The sequence below is a fragment of the Pieris napi genome, chromosome 16 (genome assembly GCF_905475465.1).
Source record: "Pieris napi chromosome 16, ilPieNapi1.2, whole genome shotgun sequence".
Lineage (NCBI taxonomy): Eukaryota > Metazoa > Arthropoda > Insecta > Lepidoptera > Pieridae > Pieris > Pieris napi.
The window spans coordinates 2,194,282-2,217,188 of NC_062249.1; the positions used below are offsets into that span (position 1 = coordinate 2,194,282).

General features: G+C 35.0%; 1 protein-coding gene across 1 annotated transcript in view; it reads left to right on the top strand.

Annotated features, from left to right (window-relative positions):
- The first annotated feature begins 1,858 nt into the window (after positions 1 to 1,858).
- Positions 1,859 to 22,907, top strand: part of LOC125057126 (GTP-binding protein REM 1) — a 109,891-nt gene continuing 88,842 nt past the window's right edge. Inside the window, exon 1 of the mRNA XM_047660607.1 lies at positions 1,859 to 2,306. Coding sequence (XP_047516563.1) covers positions 1,877 to 2,306 — 430 coding nt within the window. The 5' untranslated portion in view covers positions 1,859 to 1,876. The remainder of the gene's footprint in view (positions 2,307 to 22,907) is intronic.

Below are 22,907 nucleotides of genomic sequence, written 5' to 3' on the forward strand. Positions count from 1 at the left end.
GTCTAACCTAATTTACTATAAATAATACATACACAAAATACTGTCACTAATTACAGTAAAGTGTGTGTACACACTTCACACAGTACTTTATCGCTTGTCTTCACTATTTTCTCACTTTAACTCTTCGGTGTTATTTCTTGACCCGTCTTTGTAACAATATCTATAGATTGTAATGACAGGAAATTTTGTAAAGTTGTTTGTTATTTGTTTGTTTTATTATTGGTATATTTGAAAGGAAACTTCTGTAAAAACTAAACAAATTATCTTGGTTTAAATTGTCGTTCAAAAGTCTAATTTATAGTATCCGCCCAATTTTACATAGTTAATTTAAAAAATATATCATTATGAATGTAAACATGATTTATTGAACGATTTCTCATATCGTTGGGAAACAGAAATTTCAGTTTTCTAACAATTTATTACGGGTTTATCAATCACAGTTTCACTTCGGGTAAGAAAAACATATACACAAATGTGTTTGCCAAGAAAAATTCATATTTTGTAGATCATTTTATGTGCATTGTAGCGTATATGTTATTAATTTTACTGACCATAATATTTCGACTAAATAAAATTTCGTCAGTGATTTGTGCGTGATGTCAACTTTTTGTGTTTCTATTCAAATGCAAAGTATATATATTGTATATACTAGCGTATCCGACAGACGTTGTCCTGTAGATGCGTCTTACATACATAATAATATCTAATAATGTAAATCATTCTCCACTTGAACACTAAAAAATTCTTCAAAATCTGAAGTTTCGGAGTTTCATTACGAACACATGCACGGAAGATATATATATATTATATATATATATATATACCAGCTGTTTATTTGCTATATAGATAAACGACCTAGATACCGACTGCAGCGCCATCTGCCGAGCTGATTTGTGAATCTAAACCATCTAGGTCGCCAACCAAACGAATACAAAATTCATTCAAATCGGTCCACCCGTTTAAGAGGAGTTCAATGACGTACAGTAGAATTTTATCGATAAAGATTTATATTATCAGTCAAACCTTTCCCAGGTTTAAGCTTCCCTTGACGCAGGTACAGTATATAATTTAAATAAGTCTTACTTAGGGATTACTCTGTATTAGACAATTACTTTAACTTTAACTTTCACAAATAATAATAAATAATAAATCTCAGTCATGAGGGCTCGCGTTGCCGGGCATTAAAATTCAAACCAATTACTAAATACCGTGGTAAGCACACAAGCTCTAACATATATTAAGGGTTAATGTAGCTTGCTTTGAGAATATTATTGAGAGTGTAGTAACATAAGTGTTTTTAAATTTTTGCCTTATATAGTATAGTTCAACAAAGGTTCATTGAGAAATGTTGACACGAATTAGTGGGCATTAAGAGTGGTCTTTCAGATGCAACAAGTGCGCGGGCCGAGGGGAGCTGCTTCAGGCAACTTTTCCTAAGACAGCGTTAAAGGCGCTTTTAGAAAGCTCTGAATTGTTTTTAGACACAAGTGCTGATTTGTATGAGCTTTCATTTAATTTTTCATTCTTTCATTTAAAGACATACTGCGTAAAAAATGAGACTAGATGAGTTGCAAAAAAAAATTACCAAATCTCTTCGCTTTTGATTCGTCTTTGATTTCTGAAATCAAGTTTGTGTTGGTCTAAAATATTCTTTCCAAAAATACTAATTGCTATCTAGTGTTACAAAATATTAATAAACATTATTATATTAATATTATTTTAAACCTCTTTACAGTGAAAATTTCAGATTTAAAAGAAAATATGTCTGATAGCGTATATTCAACCAAAGCTTCCGCTTTTCTCGTGTCTCGCAGCGCTTTCCCACCCGTTGGAGTTGGTACACCGCGTTAGTTTCAGCTTCAGTAACGTCGCGACCATGGCTACGGACGGACGCACGAAGCGCTCACAATCCATCTGCGCGCCAGCTTCCGCGAGTATGGAAGCACTGGCTGCGCCTATAGAAACCACACCAGCTCCTCGAAGACGACCAGCCGCACGATCACAATCGGCCAGGATAACTGGTGGACGCTCTGTAAGACAAAGACGGCAACAGCAACAGCAGCAACAGTTAGATAAAGAGACCAGGGCAAGGTATAGCTCCGAACCGCGTTTAGCCGAAGCAGAAACTCCGCCACAAGTGCGGAGGCAGGCGTCCGCGAGGCGCAGACCGCCAGCTGGTCAGCACAGCCAACCAAGGCGGTCCAACGCTTTCCTAGATGTCCCCAAACCACACCAGCCATCTGCGGAGGAGGAACCAGACGAAGACTCGTACAGACTACGATCATTCAACGTCACGCAAAAAGGAGGTCAGTGCTACGTTCATTCACCCTGTTCTAAATTTAAATTTGGAGTTTTTAATACGACTTGGCAAGTGTATCGTACCCTTACAATTGCGATTTAAATCTAAAAAATTACTTTAAGGTTAAAACTATCGTAAATGATTCACGGGCGGAGCTGTGTTTACATTTGTCATAAATCACGAGTTCTTTTGAGGTAAAAATAAACGTGAAACAAAAAATCGTCTGACGTACTTGGTCAATAGTGTATAAATATGCGATAACCCAAATATTATTCCCAAAATCCAAACACACGTCTTCGCTGATCGTAAAATACGCAGAAATATCCGTAATTTTTATCACTTGTCAGAATTTTTTCGTATAAAAAAACTGATTTACAAGCGTGAGTTACAACTTTTTTCTTTGTAATTTGAATACGTGACGATAGTCTGAAAATAAACAGAAAACAAACAAGGTCATAATGTTTTGGACATTTTAATAAATAAATAAGTTAAGAGCTAATTTGTGAAAATGATATATAAACACGAGAAAAGAAACATTCTCTCTCAAATTCTTTACTCAAAGAAAGTTCTATAAAATTTCTTATGAAAAATCTGTAAATAACAGCAGACAATGTGGCATGGCATTCTTAAGGGTCAAGCGTTTCGCAAATGTCATCAATATGCCAACAAATCGCCTACTATACAATAAAGCCTTTCAATGAATAGCAGTAAAATGAATCTGCAAGCCATATTATCTTAAATTTACATAACTGTGTCTGTGTATGTAGAATACCGGGTAAAACGCATTCAATTACCACAGACAACAATAGATAAACTCCCAAAATTGCTTGCTTATAGCTGGCAGCTTTAAACACTCTGAACTCACACACACAACACACACATACACACACGCTCACACTCTCTCTCTCTGACTTCATATCTGGATAAAATTACCGTTATTATGAAGAAAAATATTTGCTTTATATTTTTCTGAGCTTAGCGGCTAAATTTGTTATCATGATCTCAAAGTACTACGTCGTAATAATGTTGCAGTCTATTCTATACATTATGGCTTAAAAATACTTTCATGTATAATATTTCAATTTCGATATTTTGTATGTACCAGTAAATATTTTTCCGTTTCTCATAGTCAAACATAGTTAGGGACATGCGTTCAGTATATGGACACAACCTGTCGTGGAAATTATTTTTGTAGTCTTTTGAAAATATAATTAGCATTCTTATTGCAAAACAATTATTAAAATTGGTCAAGATTGAGTTTATTCCTTATAAGAAAGTAATTGAGATTATTACTTCAAAACACTCGGCTAAAATAATTATGTTTACATGTTATTTGATGCGCGACTCAAATGCATCTCTTTTATGATGTCTAGACGCCAACACGTACTTTCTATGGAAAATGGCCGTATTGCACTTACAGTTCCTGAAAAAAGGCACCATTATAGCACGTACATGCGTTGAATTAAAAAGGCTTTAAGTGTTATTTGTTTTAAAAGTGCAAAAGTTAGAATTGTCAAATGTCAAATTGTCAAAATTTAAGATATGTATTAATCGCAGAGAGCCTCGGTCTACAAACTTTAGTCAGTTCAGTAGCCGCCGCGACTTCTGAATTTGGTATCAACGCAATAAAGTCAAAATAATCTTTAAAGGATTTTATTTCTCATTACAAAAAAGAATGTATTTTATTTACATGAGAAACTTAATATATACGAACGAGATACACGTCGCCATCAGCCGTCCTAATTTTAGTCTACTAGGCTCATTCTGATATGTATCTTTAATGCCCTTTTGAATTGGTTAAACAAGCTAATATTATTAATTTGAGATGGTAATTGATTAAATAATTGCACATCCTCAGACTTGATAGACTTCTTCAAATAATTCCTTACATATCTTCCTTTTTCCCTCCCTCTAAGTCTTATAAATAAATATTATTGTCCCTTTCACATATGTTTTAACTGTTTTGCTTTGTTCCATTCGTTTTGTCTAAGTAACTTTATATGAAGGACTAACTTTATGTCGTTTTGCACTTCTTGCACTCAAGGTGAGTATTGAGTATAACCTGGAAGAGATCGTTTGAAATGAATAAGACCGCCAGTTACCCTCCTTTTTATTTAATTACTTTTATTGCACTGTATGTATTACGGCAACGAAGTGTTAATAAATAAATAAAATAAATGTAATCTTAAGTTAAAGGTTCCATAAATATACTAAAACATTAGCTGTATACAACATTGTCACAAAGTGGAGACACTTAATACATTAAATTAAAAATGAATAATCACTCAAAGATTTTGCTTTCATAACAATAATTAATCAAAACATTGAGGATTGCCAGATACAAATTAAGGTTATTTAATTTTAGGCACAGGGCCTTGGACTATCACGCAATTTTTGCCCTAATTCTTAGTAAATGTAATGGCACGTTTTGGCAACCGGAAGGCTGAGAAAGTTAAACAAATGATAAAACGATAACGCGTTTCGTTTGATTTTGATTGGTTCGACGCCTGTCAACGCGATATCAAACATATTACAACAATTTGTCCAATCACAGTTATACTTCCTATCATTCCATTGTAGTTCACAACTTTGATGTATTGTAAAACGATAATGACTATGTTTATTTATACTATTTAGAAGACGTCAAAGAAATAAAACAATCTTGCTTATAGTGATTAAGCTTTTAAAGCTCGTTATATTTATTTCGTAATATTTCTTAACATCGAAAAATTATGGCTGGCCATGCGTGATACTCGTGAACGGGTGCTAAACGGGTGACTGGTCGTACTTGAATTCGTGTATGCGGTGATGTTAGTTATTTCGACTATGTATTTGCGTGTTGTTCCCACGAGAATGTAAGTGCGTGCTCCTATTTCACCATGCCTCCTGCTTATAGAGGATAAGTCTTTGTTTTTAATTTTTTTTATTATTATTAATTACTTAAGATGTCATGTGGAACATGGTGTAATGGTGGCAGCTCCTTACAAACGTTGTGTAAAAAAAACATGGTGATTAAAAAGAGTGGCGGAGAGTTTATTGCCAGTTCTTCTTTTTCGTTCTACGCCCTTGATTTGAGAACTGGCACTAAATGTAAAGTTATAAGCATTTCATATACATTTATTTTTTGACGTTCATAAGTGTACATTGTGTTACCTATATGATTAAATGATTTTTGACTTTTGATACTATTCCTTATTGAAGAGGGGCCGCCAGACACTAACTAGCCCTTATAAATTTTTCCATGAGATTGTATAATAAATAACAAAGTCCCGGACGAGCTAGTCGCATTCGCATTCTGAGGTAATTTCTCACGTAATACCGCAGGCACAAAAATTTACGAGGGCCGTTTAACGCCGAACGACCTTCAGATCTCTGTAATAGAAATAAAGGTTCTCAAGGAAATAACGTACATTGCTGTTAATCGTAATGAATTGTATACAGTACAAGCTGACCTGACAAACGTTGTTTTGCCATGTATTTCTAAGAAACATTGTTTTACTTCAATAAAAATAACTATCTGCTACAATAAAAAACAGGCGTTGAACGTAGAGGGGTGAAAATTAAAGGTTGTATGTATTTTTGTATGTTGTATCATAAAAAAATAAAAACAAAAAAAATTGTCTAAAAATAAAAAATATTTTTTTTGGGGTGGACACCTCTTATCACTTAAGGGTTTGAAAGATAGATAGTAGCCGATTCTCAGACTTACTGAACATGTATAAAAAGTATGGCAACGAACATTGTGACACGAGAAGTTTATTATATATATAGAGATGATCTCATATATGAGACATAACGATGGTATAAAGGAAAAACCTTGCAAAACGGATTATGATTTAATTCATATTCTGTTATTATGAAAATTGGCATACAAGCAAACAAAATGGTTTGTTTTGAAACAAAATAAAAATTATAACATTAAATAACACAGTTTTCTAGAAAAATCACATGCTTCTATCAAATCCGTCACTTTACCGACGGTCACTTAATTTGAAACTTCAAACACATAGTTTTTTTGTAATGTAGCTGTAATATTTAGTCAATGTAGCATCCAAATATGATAAAAAGTGGATTTTGGATTTTTTCATCATGACGTCTTGTTCGATTGTGCTAACTGAATACTAAAATTGCATGTCGTATGTATTCAATTGAATACTTGATTTAATAAAAAATTCCGCCGTAAATTTCTAGGTCAGGTAAAACACGAACAAAAACCATCAAAAGGCTAGTTTTATAACCCGAATTCACACGCAAGATAACTTTTACGACACGAGATAGTAAAAACTATAATAAATTTGGGTCTGTTATTTGTCAATTAAGATTAGGTCAAATTTGGGTTTATACATTTTCCTTTTCAATGCTATGTAAACATTAAGGCTGAATTTAGTCTCACGCTCACCGTCAGCGCTCATAGATCAGCGCGTAGTTCGTCAGCGCTGACGCTCAGCGTGGTTCGTTTTAGTATCGTACTGACCGCCTTACTCGACCTGTATCCACATCGCGATTTGCCATGACTGTACACGCTGACGACGTCCGTTCGACACTACAACGCTCACTGAAAGCAGAGGCGCCCTAGCGATCGTCAGCGCTGACAGCTATGCGGCGCCGACGCGCGACGCGTACGGCCGCGCAGCCATTGGCGCTGACCACCGTGCGCGCTGATAGCGACGCGTCATTCAAAAACGCTTCCTAGAAGTTCATATATCTCGACCATCAGCGCCGACGGTGCGCGTGCGGTCGGCGTGACACTAAATTCAGCCTAAGAGCAGTAGTAGCTTCAGCGTGCGACTCTCATCCCAGATGTGCATTTAACACTCGCTCGAACGGTGAAGGAAAACATCGTGAGGAAACCGGCTTGCCTTAGACCGAACGTCGACGGCGTGTCAGGCACGGGCTGATCACCTACTTGCCTATTAGATTAACAAATGATCATGAAGCAGATACAGAAATCTGAGGCCCAGACCTAAAAAGGTTGTAGCGCCACTGATGTACACAATAGAACATCGATTTTTTTTGACATAAATGCTAGTGTCTCCAAGCACTGACCACATTTATAAGATGTCAACATCCGACCAATCCGTCTCGGAGCGGCTTGATCCCTTGGCGTTGCGTAGAGATGTGGAGTCTCTCTGCATCTTCTATCGCATTTACGATGAAGAGAGTTCAGAGGAATTGTTGGGACTAATACCTGCAGCTGTGTTTTATCATCGTACATCGAGGCAGAAAACAAACGTCCACCCGAACCAGCTGTCCACTACTTCCAACCCAATTCGCGTCCTTTAAGAAAAGAGCGTACTAATTCTTAAAAGACCGGCCACGCACTCGCAAGCCCTCTGGCATTAAGAGTGCCCATGGGTATCACTTCACACCAGATGAGCCTCCTGCTCGTTTGTCCCCTGTTCAATAAAATAGAAAGCCACTGGGGCTTTCTTGCCAGCCAGCCAGCTTGGTCGAGGATTGTAACAGCAGTTACATGAATATATATTGTATAAGTAATGTACCTCAGTACCTATTACCCCTAAAATGCGCTAAAAAAGTTATCAATATAATAATAACTTCCCGACCTTGGCCTTTCGGTCCGGTTAGTAGTTGACTGGTTCCTTGAGGTTTGAGGAAGTGCACCACATCCTTCCTCCACAGACTTAAGCGCGATTCATGAATGAGGTTATACGTTTGAGCTCCGTTTGGTATCAACATATTACTACGCTTGCTCGTACGATCAACTGAACTACGGATACATCTTAGAGCCATAATTAATAACATGTCAGACGATTTTAAGAAAAATCAGGGCTCCTGTTATTTAAAGTCAATATAATAAAGCGTTTATTTCCGTTAAGATTTTATTTTCTTATACAAATTACACAGTAGGAGTATTTCACAATATATTAGTGTGAATTTGTTTAACAATACATAACATTTATTAACAACGAAATACACAAAATAATAATAATAATCAAAAAAATAAGTAAAAAAAAATATGGAAAGAAAGAAAGGAATAAGAAGAAAAATGAATCAAATCGTAATTGAATTGTATAAATTCTGCTGTTATTTGAAGTCAAAAATGTTATTAAATCAAATTATGTACCATTCTCTAGTATATTGTGAATTTGTTTAAATAAAATCTCTGGACCATCACCAATTTCATAAGTAACTCACCATTAGATAATTCAATTCATTGATAAAAGCGACATCTCTGTGATGAATATTTGTGTTTTCCCGCTTACAGGTGAACCAAGTGACTTTGCCATTTGTTCTCGTAATTATTACCGAAGATAAACTTTCCCTCGATACTAATTAATAGGTGCTTCGAAACTCCCACTTATCTTGTTATAGTTACCACATAAGTTCTGTCAAAGTAATTGTTGTTAATTAATTGGAAATTAAAACGTTAATGTAATGTGAAATTAAAAAGTTATCGAAAATTTATTATCCTTCTGGATCTGACCTGGTTAAATACCGCACCAAATTCTTGTTAAACCGGTATTTAAAAAAAAAATTTCATTGTACGTATTCCTTCCCTTTCTCAAGCCTGAAGGGAGGATCCTTGACCAGTCCAAGCACTGACCTAACCGTGGACGACCGGATCGAGTGACCATGGTTGATTGTATATATCCTTAGCAGATGTGTATATCCCGGTACATATAGTACAATATTACTTACTCATTTGATTCTATAATATACGGTTCCAAACGCACGAAGTGTTTTAAGATTACATTTGGTTTCATTTTGGTTAATTCACATGTTTTAATAAAAAAACAACGAATATTCTTAGAAGAATTACAGATTCCAAATTTCCAATTATTTATTTTGTAATAAAATCTATGGCCAGACTATCTTTTTATGTTATTCAATCTCATTGTATAGTTTAACTAGCAAACTCGGCCAAGCGTTGCTCTGGCTAAGGTATTTGTTATATTACATAGTATTAAAACTATTTAAGGGAAACGGTAGGAGAACACTAGTCATGGGGACCACCATGCTTTTTTGGTGGTTATGCCAATAACTTGTAGCTTATGTAAAACGTTGGTACTTTCAACACAGCGCCATCTGTTAGAATTGTGATTGTCAAATAGATAATTTTAAGTTAGATCAAACTGCACACGGTGTGCAAATTTGATGGAAATCGGTTAAGTAGTTTAGGAGCCCATAGCGGACAAACAACGTGACGCGTAATTTATATATATTAAGATAAGTTAAACAAAAATTCTTTAGATGCCGAGATTATATTAAATTTAATAGCTACGGTCTTATCGATAACAATTTTCTTATTTTTGCCTTTCGTTTTATATTGTATATTTAATTTGTTTTCCCCGTTTCATAATCCCAATAGATAATCATATTGATAAGATATCCGATTTGTTTAGACAAACAATATACTGTAACTATGATAATCATATTGTCTTTGTTTGTATATTTAGATATTTTTTTGTATATTTTTTTAATGTTACCAGTTTTTTTTTTACTTAGCCTACCTTTTAAGTAGCTACATACCAACATATGGAACCTTCTGCTACGCTACTCTATAGACACTGTTTGCTATTTCTGTAGTGAAAACCTAAGTACTTAAATTAAACTAAATTTTCCAAATATCAAAGAATAAATTAAAAAATACTTGCATTGAGGAGCCGTGTTCGAGTTTTGCGCTTAGCAACATTTTTTTCGATTACTTTTCATTTATTCAGTTAATTGAGCCGTAGGTGATAATTAGGAAATAAGGATCATAATAGCTTTCTTAAATACTCGTTTTTGTTGGCTTTTCTTATCTGATTAGAGATAAAGTGATCTTAATTAAAATCTTTATTAAAAGTTCCAAACAAATTACTACTTACTACAACACTGGTCATTTCTATATGAAACCTATTCATAATATTTTGTATTTTTCTTGTCAATGGTATTGATAAACTTAAGCGGAAGAATATAACGAACATAATTAAGAAGCTTAAATTAATCAAAATGTAAAATAACTGGTTCGATAGATCACGTGCACAAAACTTAATAACAAAACAGTTAAAAAAAATCCTTTTCAAAGTTCTAATAGGTACGTATAATAAAAGCTCGTTTCATAATATTTAAAATCAGAAGAACATTCGAGAAAGTTTTCTTTCAGCGCAACGTAAAAATAAACATTTTAATCTTTTCGCTAAGATATAAGTTGATACACTTCGTCACGTTCGGCAAACTATTTGCCAAAATCCCGACACGCCGATAATAGTGACCGTGTACATCAGCTTATATTTTATTACCTGATTCCCTGAAACAATGAAATGGGAGTAATTTTCAGAGAACATTGAACATGCTTACTAAACAGTAGGTTCATAGTATAAAGGATGAAAAATCTTCAAGTACTTTTAAGCGATCTACAAATCACGTACTAACACAATATCAAGAGAAACAATACTAATTTTTATCACTACTAAATTACTAAATAAAGTATGTTTTATTTCCTGAATATACTTAAATAGAAATATTTTATTTTATAAATTGTCCTGCACAGACATAATTTAACATTACGATCTAACTTAAAACTGATAAGTAATTTAAATCTAACCTAATTTACTGAAAAGGATATTTATAAATAGTGTCCAATAACACTTCTTAGGCTGAATTTAGTCTCACGCTCACCGTCAGCGCTCATAGAACAGCGCGTAGTTTGTCAGCGCTGACGCTGAGCGTGGTTCGTTTTAGTATCGTACTGACCGCCTTACTCGACCTGTATCCACTTCGCGATTTGCCATGACTGTACAGTTGTACACGCTGACGACGTCCGTTCGACACTACAACGCTCACTGAAAGCAGAGGCGCTCTAGCGATCGTCAGCGCTGACAGCTACGCGGCGCCGACGCGCGACGCGTACGGCCGCGCAGCCATCGGCGCTGACCACCGTGCGCGCTGATAGCTACGCGTCATTCAAAAACGCTTCCTAGAAGTTCATATATCTCGACCATCAGCGCCGACGGTGCGCGTGCGTTCGGCGTGACACTAAATTCAGCCTTAAAGTGTCTATTAAGGAGAAGACACTCTGTTCTTGTGTATTATTTTTATCGACATACCACTGTTTAGCACTTAAGACTAGGATGCACTAACTAATTGACTAATTCGAATGGATTCAATCTTCTCACTAGGTTGGTGGTGTCAAAGAGTTTACTAGCCTCAACATTCACGTGTTGGTGGAGACTTTGTTTGTGGACTCCAGCAATCTTTTTGGTTATTGTGGCGACGGCCTCTACATTAAGTTCCCAATGGAGGTCCAATGCGAATAAAAATATAAATGTTTTTTTATTCACAACTCAAACATAATTTATAAACGGGATTGCCTATCTATAAAGATTTGCGTAAGAGTTAACCTCGATCACTTATGTTAAGAGCTCAAGCTATTTAGATGTAAAATACTGTCCAATTCCAATTAGCTGCCGAAAATTATCCAAAAAGTTTCAACTAATATAGTTTTCTAGAAACTGTAAGTTCTTACAGTTGTATGGTACAATCATCGCAATGTCGAGATGCTCAAGAGACGGTGTTACATGTCCTGACCGAGTGTCTGGATATGACAGGTATAACACTGAACAAGCTATGACAATAAAAGTAACAGAGACGATTTCAAGAAATAATGTTCAACAATAGGTTAAGTTGTTATAAGCAATGGGTAGTTGTGCTTCATCATCCGGGCTACCAATACCATGTACTCAAGTTGTACATATACATAAGTTACTTAATACCTCCGATGACAACATAGTCGGGTAATTAGCTAATTAATTAATTCACCTTGACATCCGTCTTTCTACAACTGAGCGTTTCTTAAGACAATTTCTGCCGCACACCACCACTATGTGGAAGCTGCCCACTTAAGCACACACACATTTCTGGACCAATTCGACTTAGAGTCCTTCAAGAAAAGAGCGTACCAATTACTAAAAGGCCGCCAACGCACTTGCGAATCTTTTGGTAGTGCGGGTGTCCATGGGCGGCGGGTATCACTTAACATCAGGTGAGCCTCTTGCCTGTTTGCCTCCTGTAAGATAAAAATAGCTGGAACATATTTAAAAAAAACAATGTCATATTTTCCAATAAAAATATAAATCTCCATGCAACCGCTTTGTAGCTTGAATGTCGATGCATTCACAATGCAAGACGCAGGTGTAGACCTCGTATCTAATAACATGTCTCAGCTTGAATAAAACCCTTTGTGAAAGTATCTTCACTGCGTCAAAATCAGGTATTATCGATTATACATTGGCATGCACCACTATCGCTGTCTACGTGTCACGAATCGTTCAACCTTTCTAACATGAATTCGTTTATCACAAGGTTTTTCAGTTTCCCAGGGCCAGTATTGGTTGAAAAATAATTGTGGTATTCCGTTTCTATGAAGAAAGATTGACTTATAAGGGAATGAAAAACTTTTTTGAATTTTATAAAAAAATCACACTTAGCGCAAATTTTTGAGTTTATCCTCACTATCATGTACACATCGTGAAATAATAATTAAAATTCGTCTGATGCTGATTTTACACTTTATAGTAAATAAACTACTGAGCGAATTTATGGCAGTTTTTGTCGCCTACCACTATGTGGAATCAGCTGCCCACTGAAGTATTTCCGAACCAAATTGACTTAGGCTCTTGCAAGAAAAGAGCGTACCAAGTACTAAAGGCCGACAATGCACTCGCGCCCTGGAACATTAAGGCCTACAACGCACTAGCGGCTGGCCGTGATGTGGCGTGCCGCTGCGGTAGGCCGCGGTATATACGGTCCGCCGTAGCAGCATGCCGTATTCCGGCTAACCGTCCCTATTGCGGTCCTATTGCGGTCTTCCGCAATCGTCACTCGTCAGTGCTTCTTGAAATATTACAAATTCAACTTTAATGACGTGGAATAAGTGATACATGTATCTTATGTTCCATAATAAACATATTTTATTTTTTTATTTTTTACTCTTTTAAAATAGGATTACAATATTTTGTTTACATTTTAAATAATTATATGTGACGACGTAGGTAGGACGGCTAACCGCGCCGAGTGCGTGGAGGGGACGCGGCGCGCCGCATCATTCAACCGGTGCGGCTCGCCGCAGCTCCAGATCAACCGGAGCGGTTGACGGTTGACCGCAAGTCAGTGCGGTGTTATCGTGCGGTTTCATGTAATAATCGATGTGCGGCCAGCCGCAGCGGCACACCGCATTGCGGCCAGCCGCTAGTGCGTTGTAGGTCTAAGAATTTCCATGGGCGGTATCACTTCACGTGAGACTCCTGCCCGTTGGCCCAGTTACCGCATTTACCATCTTCTACTGCATTTACCATGGAGAGTGTTCAGAGGAGTTGTTCGGATTAATACCTGCAGCTGAGTTTCATCATCGGACGTCGAGCCAGAATACAAAATTCCACCCGTATCACCTCAACGTCCGCCGTCCCACAACTGAGCGTTTTCGAGGTAGTTTTTGCCGCGCACCACCACTTTGTGGAACCAGCTGCCCACTGAAGTATTTCCGAACCAATTCGACTTAGGGTCCTTCAAGAAAAGAGCGTACCTCTGGCATTGAGAGTGTCCATGGGCGGCGGTATCACTTAACATCAGATGAGCCTCCTACCCGTTTACCCCCGTTCTATAAAAAAAACATCCAATCTGGAATAGAATAGATCTAGAATTGGCATCAGGGTGTTCACACGAAGTAAAAGTTATTTTTTTATGAATAAAACCGTAAACACAACTTTGTGTACTCATGACCCCACCCTCCCTTGGATCCGCCCAAACAAGTGATGGAATTATTATGTAAACCAGTTCTCGGAAATACAGTATTAGTTTACTGTATAAATACCATCACGTTTTGCGATGGGTCGTTGTGTAATTAGGATCAAATTCGGATGTGACGTCATACGTGCAAATCACTCACTGAACAAGCTTGAAATACCATAATGAATAAATCAGTCTTAATATACTATACTACTAGCAGACCGGCCAAGCGTTGCTGTGGCTAAGGTTTTTGTAATATTACATAGTATATAGTAAAGAATCAAGGGAAATTGTAGGAGAACACCAGTCATGATGACCACCATGCTTTTTGGTGGTTATGCCATTAAATTGTAGCTTATGTGAAACGTACTTTCAACACAGCGCCATCTGTTAGAATTGGGACTATCAAATAATAAACAAATATGTTGCAATAAAATAATATTGCGGGTATAAATTGAGACGTAAGCTATCCTATCTTTTAAGTTGGATCAAACTACACACGGTGTGCAAATTTGATTGAAATCGGTTCGGTAGCTTAGGAGTCCATAGCGGACAAACAACGTGACACGTAATAATTTATATATATTAATAGACCACAAGCCGTGGTTACTGACCACTGTGTTATTGCCGTACAGATAAAAGTCACCGGAAAATGACTCTTTTCTGAGAAAAGTAATTTACCCCATACACCTATGTGTTCCACAAAAAATGTACGGCATGCTGGAAACTGTTATCTATTTGTGAAGTACTCTCAAGATCATTTAATTTTATGTTGTTTCATATCATCATCACCTATATGCTAATCAGACATATGTTGCGACCCTTGGCTTTCGACCGCTCCGCTGGAAATATGTACGGCGTTTACGGGTAAAGTATCTGTATATATTGTGTCCAAAAGGAATGACACAAATGCCGTACAGTAATAAATGACCTATATTGCTTCTGCAACTGTCGTCGAATTAAAAATTTGCACCGACTTCCGGCACCATCACTTTTGTACGGCACTAGGTTTTTCGACATTTATTTTTAATCATCTATACACTTATAACAAAGCCGTACATTAATAATTAGTCGAAATTCCCCCATTGTACCTGAGAAAGTCCATTCACTCACGTACTCACATGTACCGCTCAGAAATGACGGCATAGTGCTCAGAGCTATTTTCAGATATAGTAACAGCCTTCTAAGCGTAATTCAGGTTGGGTCATTTCACAGGTATTTTTTGTTCATGGGCTTGTGGTCTATAAGATAATACTCAAACGTTTCTCTCAAATTGTGTTTACGCTGTGAAACGAGACAGCTAAGGGCGATTTTCTTAATTTCCTACGTTAAGGATTTCAAAGCTTTCTGACAATTTGCACAAAATTTCGCTGCAACAGCGCTGTTAACAAATTAATGTATTAGTGGAATATAATCTCGTACCTAATTTATGATACAAATGTTCTGCGGAATTACCAAAACGTTCTATATTTAAAAATCTTGAACTTGTCACGAATTAAAATAGTCCGTATTTTTCAAAGTGTACGCCAAATAATTTATCAACATTGTTGACGGAGGGAAACGGAAATGGGAAACACTCCATTTCATTTGAATTTTTCTCGCACTCAAGTACCACGCATCCTTTATTAAAACTACCTGAAATTCGGATTCATCTACGTAGAATAAGGATGAAATTACCGAGGATAACTGTACTTTTACACTTACAATTTTGTTCTCTTAGGTGCGGTGCGTACAGACTGTATAACATCACATGTTATACAACATTGCTATACAACATGTTTCAGATAATGTGGACACTGAATGTTATAAAACATGTTATAATAACATGTTAAGGCAGCATCTACGTTTTTTTGTTTTTCTTTTGTTTTTTAAAATGGTTATATAATATTGTTATATTGCATTGTTATTCTAATGTGTACAGTATTGTTTTATGATATAATGTTGAATAACAAGGTTACATAATGTGGACGTGTTATAAAACACAAGTTATATAACATGTTACATAATCTGTACGCACTCTTAGGTGATATGTTGTTTGAATATTTTTTTATGCCACAACTGAAACTAACCTGAGTTACTAACCGCCGCCCATGCAATGCATGCAAGCTAGGCGGCTTACGTGTGTGTTGCGGACCTTTCAAGTGATGGTTTGCTCTTGAAGGCTTTACTGCTAGCTGGTTCCACATAAGGCGTGGCAGAAACTGCATTAAAAATGGCTATTATTTTCATATATCTCTGGTTTGTTTTACCTTGTGTTCCCATATTTTGTTTGTACTTAATTCAATTTATATATACCTTGTATTTTATAGATTTGAATCATATTAATAGCGATGGAGTTATAAGTATTTATAGGCATTAGACTATAATTAATAACCACTGATGTACAATGTATGTACGCCAAATTTTCTTTTATAGCAGCAATTACCACATATATACTCTATTGTTTAGTAGTTAATAATAATGAAAACAAAAAATTTAAGAATAATTGTTGTTTAATATCTTCTCAAATAATGTATTGTAAAATTGAGTGATAAGTCATTTCATGATGTTTATTAAATCACGAATACGTGGTTTCATTATAAAATATTTTTACAAGAAAAAAATTATTTATAACAAGAAAACTTATATAAGAATTAAATTAATGCTATTTGATAACCCTGATATTTACCCTTAAGTAATCTCATTTAATAATGTGTATATGAGGTTACGGAAAAACTCACAAATGTAATTTTCTTTTATAGGGGCCACCAGATTGGGATATCCGCAATCTTTTATTCGTGTACATACGTGCCACCTTTTTGGAGTTTACTCCTTAAGAAACGATTTGAATTATTAGGCCCGGTACAGAAATTTTATGAGGAGTAAAATCAAGTGTAACACGAAAAGTTTAGGCATTATGCGTAACACGAAAAGTTGAGGCGTTATGTAGAAAGAGACAAACATATAGAGTTTACTCCTTAAGAAACGATTTGAGTTATAAGGCCCGGTACGGAAATTTTATGAGGAGTAAAATCAAGTGTAACACGAAAAGTTTAGGCGTTATGCGTCACACGAAAAGTTGAGGCGTTATGTAGAAAGAGACAAACATATAGAGTTTACTCCTTAAGAAACGATTTGAGTTATAAGGCCCGGTACGGAAATTTTATGAGGAGTAAAATCAAGTGTAACACGAAAAGTTTAGGCGTTATGCGTCACACGAAAAGTTGAGGCGTTATGTAGAAAGAGACAAACATATAGAGTTTACTCCTTAAGAAACGATTTGAGTTATAAGGCCCGGTACGGAAATTTTATGAGGAGTAAAATCAAGTGTAACACGAAAAGTTGAGGCGTTATGTAGAAAGAGACAAACATATAGAGTTTACTCCTTAAGAAACGATTTGAGTTATAAGGCCCGGTACGTAAATTTTATGAGGAGTAAAATCAAGTGTAACACGAAAAGTTGAGGCGTTATATAGAAAGAGACAAACATATATGTCTGTAGGATTGAACGTGTAAAAGAATGAGATGGAATACATTACACAGACTTTTCTATTTTGAATTCACGTTTTGACAGCCACGTTACAACATTGTCAGTGTTGACAGGTGTAAAAAATAAAAGTAGATTGTCTAGCGTGCCATAGAGTTTTGTCAATAGTAATGGTCAGTGAAATTTAAACTAAAAAGATTGTTCATTCTTATTCTTCTCTTACTATAAAGGTAACTTTGGTCACAGAAAGAAAATCCTATTTGGGCATAGATGATGTAGGTACGTTTTATTACTACTACAAACATTTATATTATAAAAACATATTATATTCTTACCACCTTTAGTATGAAAATATGGTCGACAGCCACAGAACATTTTCGCCATTTTATCGTTTTTATCATTATTTTTTTAAAACTTGATTTTGGATAATCGATTTTTGCTTTCCGTGTCTTTATTTACGTAATTTATACGAACATAATATGTTGGCTAGGAATCCAACTCATGCACTCATATTAATATCAAGAAACAATATTTTATACATATCTGTTATATAAACACATTGTTCACACAATGCTAACATAAAAATATTTACGACACATTTATATGCGTATAAGAAACTCCAGTTCTATTGTATTTATGTAAAATTTTCATCAAGTCCGTGCTTAAAGAAAATAAAAGGTTTTCTTTGTTTTGTTCACTCCAACTTTAATTATCTTTTCTTTATATAATTGAACAAAAAATCTCAAAATGAACTGATGTGATTAAAAACCGCAAACAAACCAAAATGTCTATTGTATTTTATATGTACATAATTAATTTATCTCCCAATATTCTTATAATAATGACTATATATAGTATTAATTGATTAGTTTATTACAAGGATTCTATAAGCATTCCATTATGTATGATAGATTAATTGAGATATAATCGAAATATTTTTTATACAAAACAGAAAACAGAAAATGTGAAGATATAACCTTGATCGGTTATATCTTCACATTTTTTTTTGCGAACTAGCGAACTGTGGAATTGACTCCCGGTTTTCCCTGGGAGATACCTCCAAGTGTTTAAAAAAGAGCACTTCTCCCTCAAAGACCGGCAGCGCACCTACTAAAATGGGCTGCAATGACTGCCCTTTTTCAGCATCCCTTAGGCTCGTTTGCCGCCCTATGCTATGTAAAAAAGTGAAATTTCCGATAATAAACACATACCACAAGGCATGTAAATAATAGCAAAACCTTCCTTAATTTATAAAAACTAATTCATATTCTAAAACGATAAATGAAGTACTCATTTGTCGTTGTCAAATTCTTACTCGTACCACCATTTATATAAATAATTTATTGTTTAGCTAAGCACATTTCTAATGTTAATATTTTTATGGCTATAATACAATGCCTGTAAAGCACGCAAAACGTGGATTACAACTGAACCAATTTGCAAAGCTCGTTTTCGTAAAAATAAATAATACTTTTACTTTTTTTTTAATTTGTACTGGATTTAGACGAATAAAACAACATAAACAAATTACGCTTTATTCTATAGAACAGTATGCAAACGGATATAGCCACCCATGGTCACATTGCGTGAAGGTTGCGTTGTCGGCTTTATAACAATAAGTAGGCTCTTTTTTGAAAGACCCTCTAAAATTTGTGCTTAGGCATTTTTTAAATACTTGAGTCAAGTATATTTTACAATGAATTATTTATTAGTTTATTTAATCTTAAAACTTAATAAAAATGCATATTAAATAAACTTTTATCACTTACTAATTACTTGCCATCTTCGCTCGCATCGACTCGTATATTTTAGCCAGATTTTATTGCTACCTCTTTAACATTAATATACGTAAATTCAGTCATTCTTAAGACCACGATGCCTTAAACACCTAAACCTTCCTCAGGAATTACACTATTGGTAACTATCAAACAATAATCTATTCAGTTGATAGGATTCCATTCAAAAGATAACCGTGGCCGGGAAACTTATTTCAAAATTATTTATTCATTTAGGTAACACAATGTACATTTATGAACGTCAAAAAGAAACGTCAAACATATTAAGGGACTCCTTTTAATAATATATTTTAGTTATTATATTTTAAGGTTAGTTTGTTCTTTTTTTTGTATTTGTTACATAAGTATTAAATGCTAAATTCTTATAATTTTACATTTACTGCCAATTCTCAAATCAAGGGCGTAGAAAGGAAGAGAGGAACTGGCAATAAACTCTCCGCCACTCTTTTTAATCGCCAAGTTGTTTTTGTTTTACATGTTTGTAAGGAGCAACCATTACACTATGTTCCACGTAATATTAAGTAATTAATAGTTAATTAATAATAAAATTAACAATTTAAAACAAAGATTTTTCCTTTATCAGCAGTAGGCATGCTGAAATAGGAACACGCACTAACGCTCTCGTCACAGTCAATCAATGATAGAGCGTTCAACTAAAACTTTAAAAGTCTAGCGTAGCTTTCAAAGCATTTTAATTATTCACGCGATTCTTTGTCCCATGAATAATTAAAACACCTGTTGGCGTGTTTGTAAATTGACATGATTGTTAGTCAAATAAGCTTTGTAACTCGAGTGACGAGAGCTTTTACTTAAAATCATAAAGGAAAAATCTGAAGAGCACCTAAAAGGCTAATTGAATTTAGATTTGCAGGCTTAACTAGCAGTGTTGGGCTAGTGTCTCGTGCGACTTTCACATCTGAGGTCGTGTGTGAGCCCCGAGAACCATTAGACGTTATATGTGCGCATTTAACACTCGTACATACGGTGAAGGATAACATCGTAAGGAAACCAGCATGTCTCTGACCATAAAAGTCGATGGTATGTCGGGCTCAGAAGGCTGACTTCACGAAATAGATACAGAAATCTGAGACCCAGACCTAAAAATATATTAGCACAACTGGTTTTTTGTAGGCTTAAACTCTGAGGCTGTATTCGAGGGTTGAGGTAATTTAAAACAAACATGATTGCGTTATACGTTTGACTATGATTGGATGCCGTCGTTGCGGGTCTTTAACAAGTTTGTTTGTCGTGTCGTTGACATTCCGTCTAATTTGTTTAGAAAATATATTTCTGATTATATTTGACTTTAATACAACTAAATAAGCAGCATACATTTTATTTCGGCCAAATGAAGTGAAGTAAACTATAACCAAAATTGTAGCAGCTATCTTATAAGCCATGACGTTTTAATAGCAGAATACGTTTGTGACTTTTCAACTGAAAACACTCTCAATACATTTTTAATCTGTTTTAGTATAGATGTATTAGAAAAGAATTTTAAATTACATGAATACTGTAAAATTAACAGTGTTTTTTTTTTGCCTTGAAAGGCCATTCAAAAGCTTCAATAAATTTTCTAAATCCATTTATTTGTGAATGAGATTCTGGGTATTTCAATGAATATTTCGCCTACATGCGTACTATGTATATTTTTAAAGCTCCACAAATATGTGCAAAAAAGAATTTATAAAAGAGCGCAAAGCCTAAATAAAAAGAAAAGAAATGTAAATGTTTCTATATTTAGTACAATGGTTTATAAATAGAATCTGCGCTGATTCGAATTATTATTTCTCTCCCAAGTTATAACACCCACAATCCACATTTAGTGACGCTAAAGCGCCTCAACTGTCAATAAATTTTTAGCGTAATTTGTAAGAAAATACAAAACTTTTGTTCTTTTAAAACAATATATTTATTCTAATACGAAAAAAGGAAAATGTTCCATTATTACTCAGAAATGCACTAAACCCTGCTTTAGTTTCATAAATATCTACTAAATGATGGACTTAAGTCCACTACATGATATATTTTTGACACACTTGACACACACAATAATCAAAAGTTTACTCGCAAGTAGACCCGGAACTTCGTATTATCTACAATTACTATGCCAAAACTTATTTTTTTTCAAACGGACCTAAGAGATCATACCTTATACAACAATGAAACACAAATTTCTGAAGGCTTGTTAATATATGACAACCAAGTGACTATTTTTATTCTAAGACATAATCTTTCAATCGTGAACGATTCCTTCGTGAACCTTCCCTGAACTTCCAGAAATATTCCTAGATCATAATTCAAACGAACAGGAATTCATTTAAATTGTGTAACGGGCGCAAAAATGTGCCGTTTTCCATTTTCTTACCTGTATGGTTAGCTAATATCGCGAACTGCTATCAAGAATAACTTTAGCAAAGTATAAGGAGCCGCTTATCAGATATCAAAGGGATTTAAAGGGGGGAAAATGGAAAGCTTACAAAGCGATAAATTTAAATATGTTTCGTCCCACAAATCAATTTCAAATTGATAGGGGGATGAATACGTGTAATACTGGGGTTCTGGGGATTGAGAGATTTGCGGGTCGATCGTGTATTTACCAACGTTTGGGCACAGATTAAATTGATCAGTTTGTTTTATTTGCATTCAAAATATTACAAAAAGGCTAATGGCCTAAAACCATAAAAACTACATTAATATAATTGTTCTAAAGTACTCATCTGTCACCTTTTAGAGTACTTTAGTTATAAGAGTGCATTGAGTTTTTATAAGGGGTATCAAGTCAACGTTTAAATAAATCAGTTCGTACTGGTTTAACTAAAATCCGTATGTCTATTTTTAGCACCGCGTAAAAACAATACGACAAAATTCAGTTTTAAATAAGGAATATAGTCAAAAAATAACATCAATGTAATTGCACACGTTTAATAAAATACTCATCTGTCTCTGTTTATCGCAGCGTAAAAACAATTTGACAAAAAGGGACAAAAGAGTACTTTAGTTAAAAATGTACATTCAGTTTTTATGATTATTCGTACCCTTATGGGTTTGGTCATAGATGACACAGCAACTTGTAGCAGTTAGATCCCCAGAGACCCCAACTTTTAGTAAGCCTTTTCGCTAAGCCATAATGTATTTATATATAGTAATAATAGCATTTAAATAATAAATGTCTTTATCTACTTAGCAATGATTTTATTAATATTATTATTTATTTATAATTGCAACGATTATAGTATTGATTAAAAGTACTGTTTGACTGCTGATGTTATTCTGTGACACGGGTCTAACGCCTCACTTTTAGTATGTAAATTACAATATGGAGATTTTAGCTTGTGAAACAGGTCAATTTATTATTTACATGGCCGAAGGACATTTGAATGTGAATCTAGATGTAATTTATCTTCTATTCTAGATTAAATTGAAATCTAGATATTTAGATTATATATTATACCAGCTGCCCACTAAAGTATTTCCTAACCAATTCGACTTAGGGTCCTTCAAGAAAAGCGCTTACCAATTCTTAAAAGGCCGGCAACGCACTTGCGAGCCTTATGGCAATGTGAGTGTCCAAGGGCGGCGTTTGACTTAAGAGCGGATCCTCCTGCTTGTTTGCGTT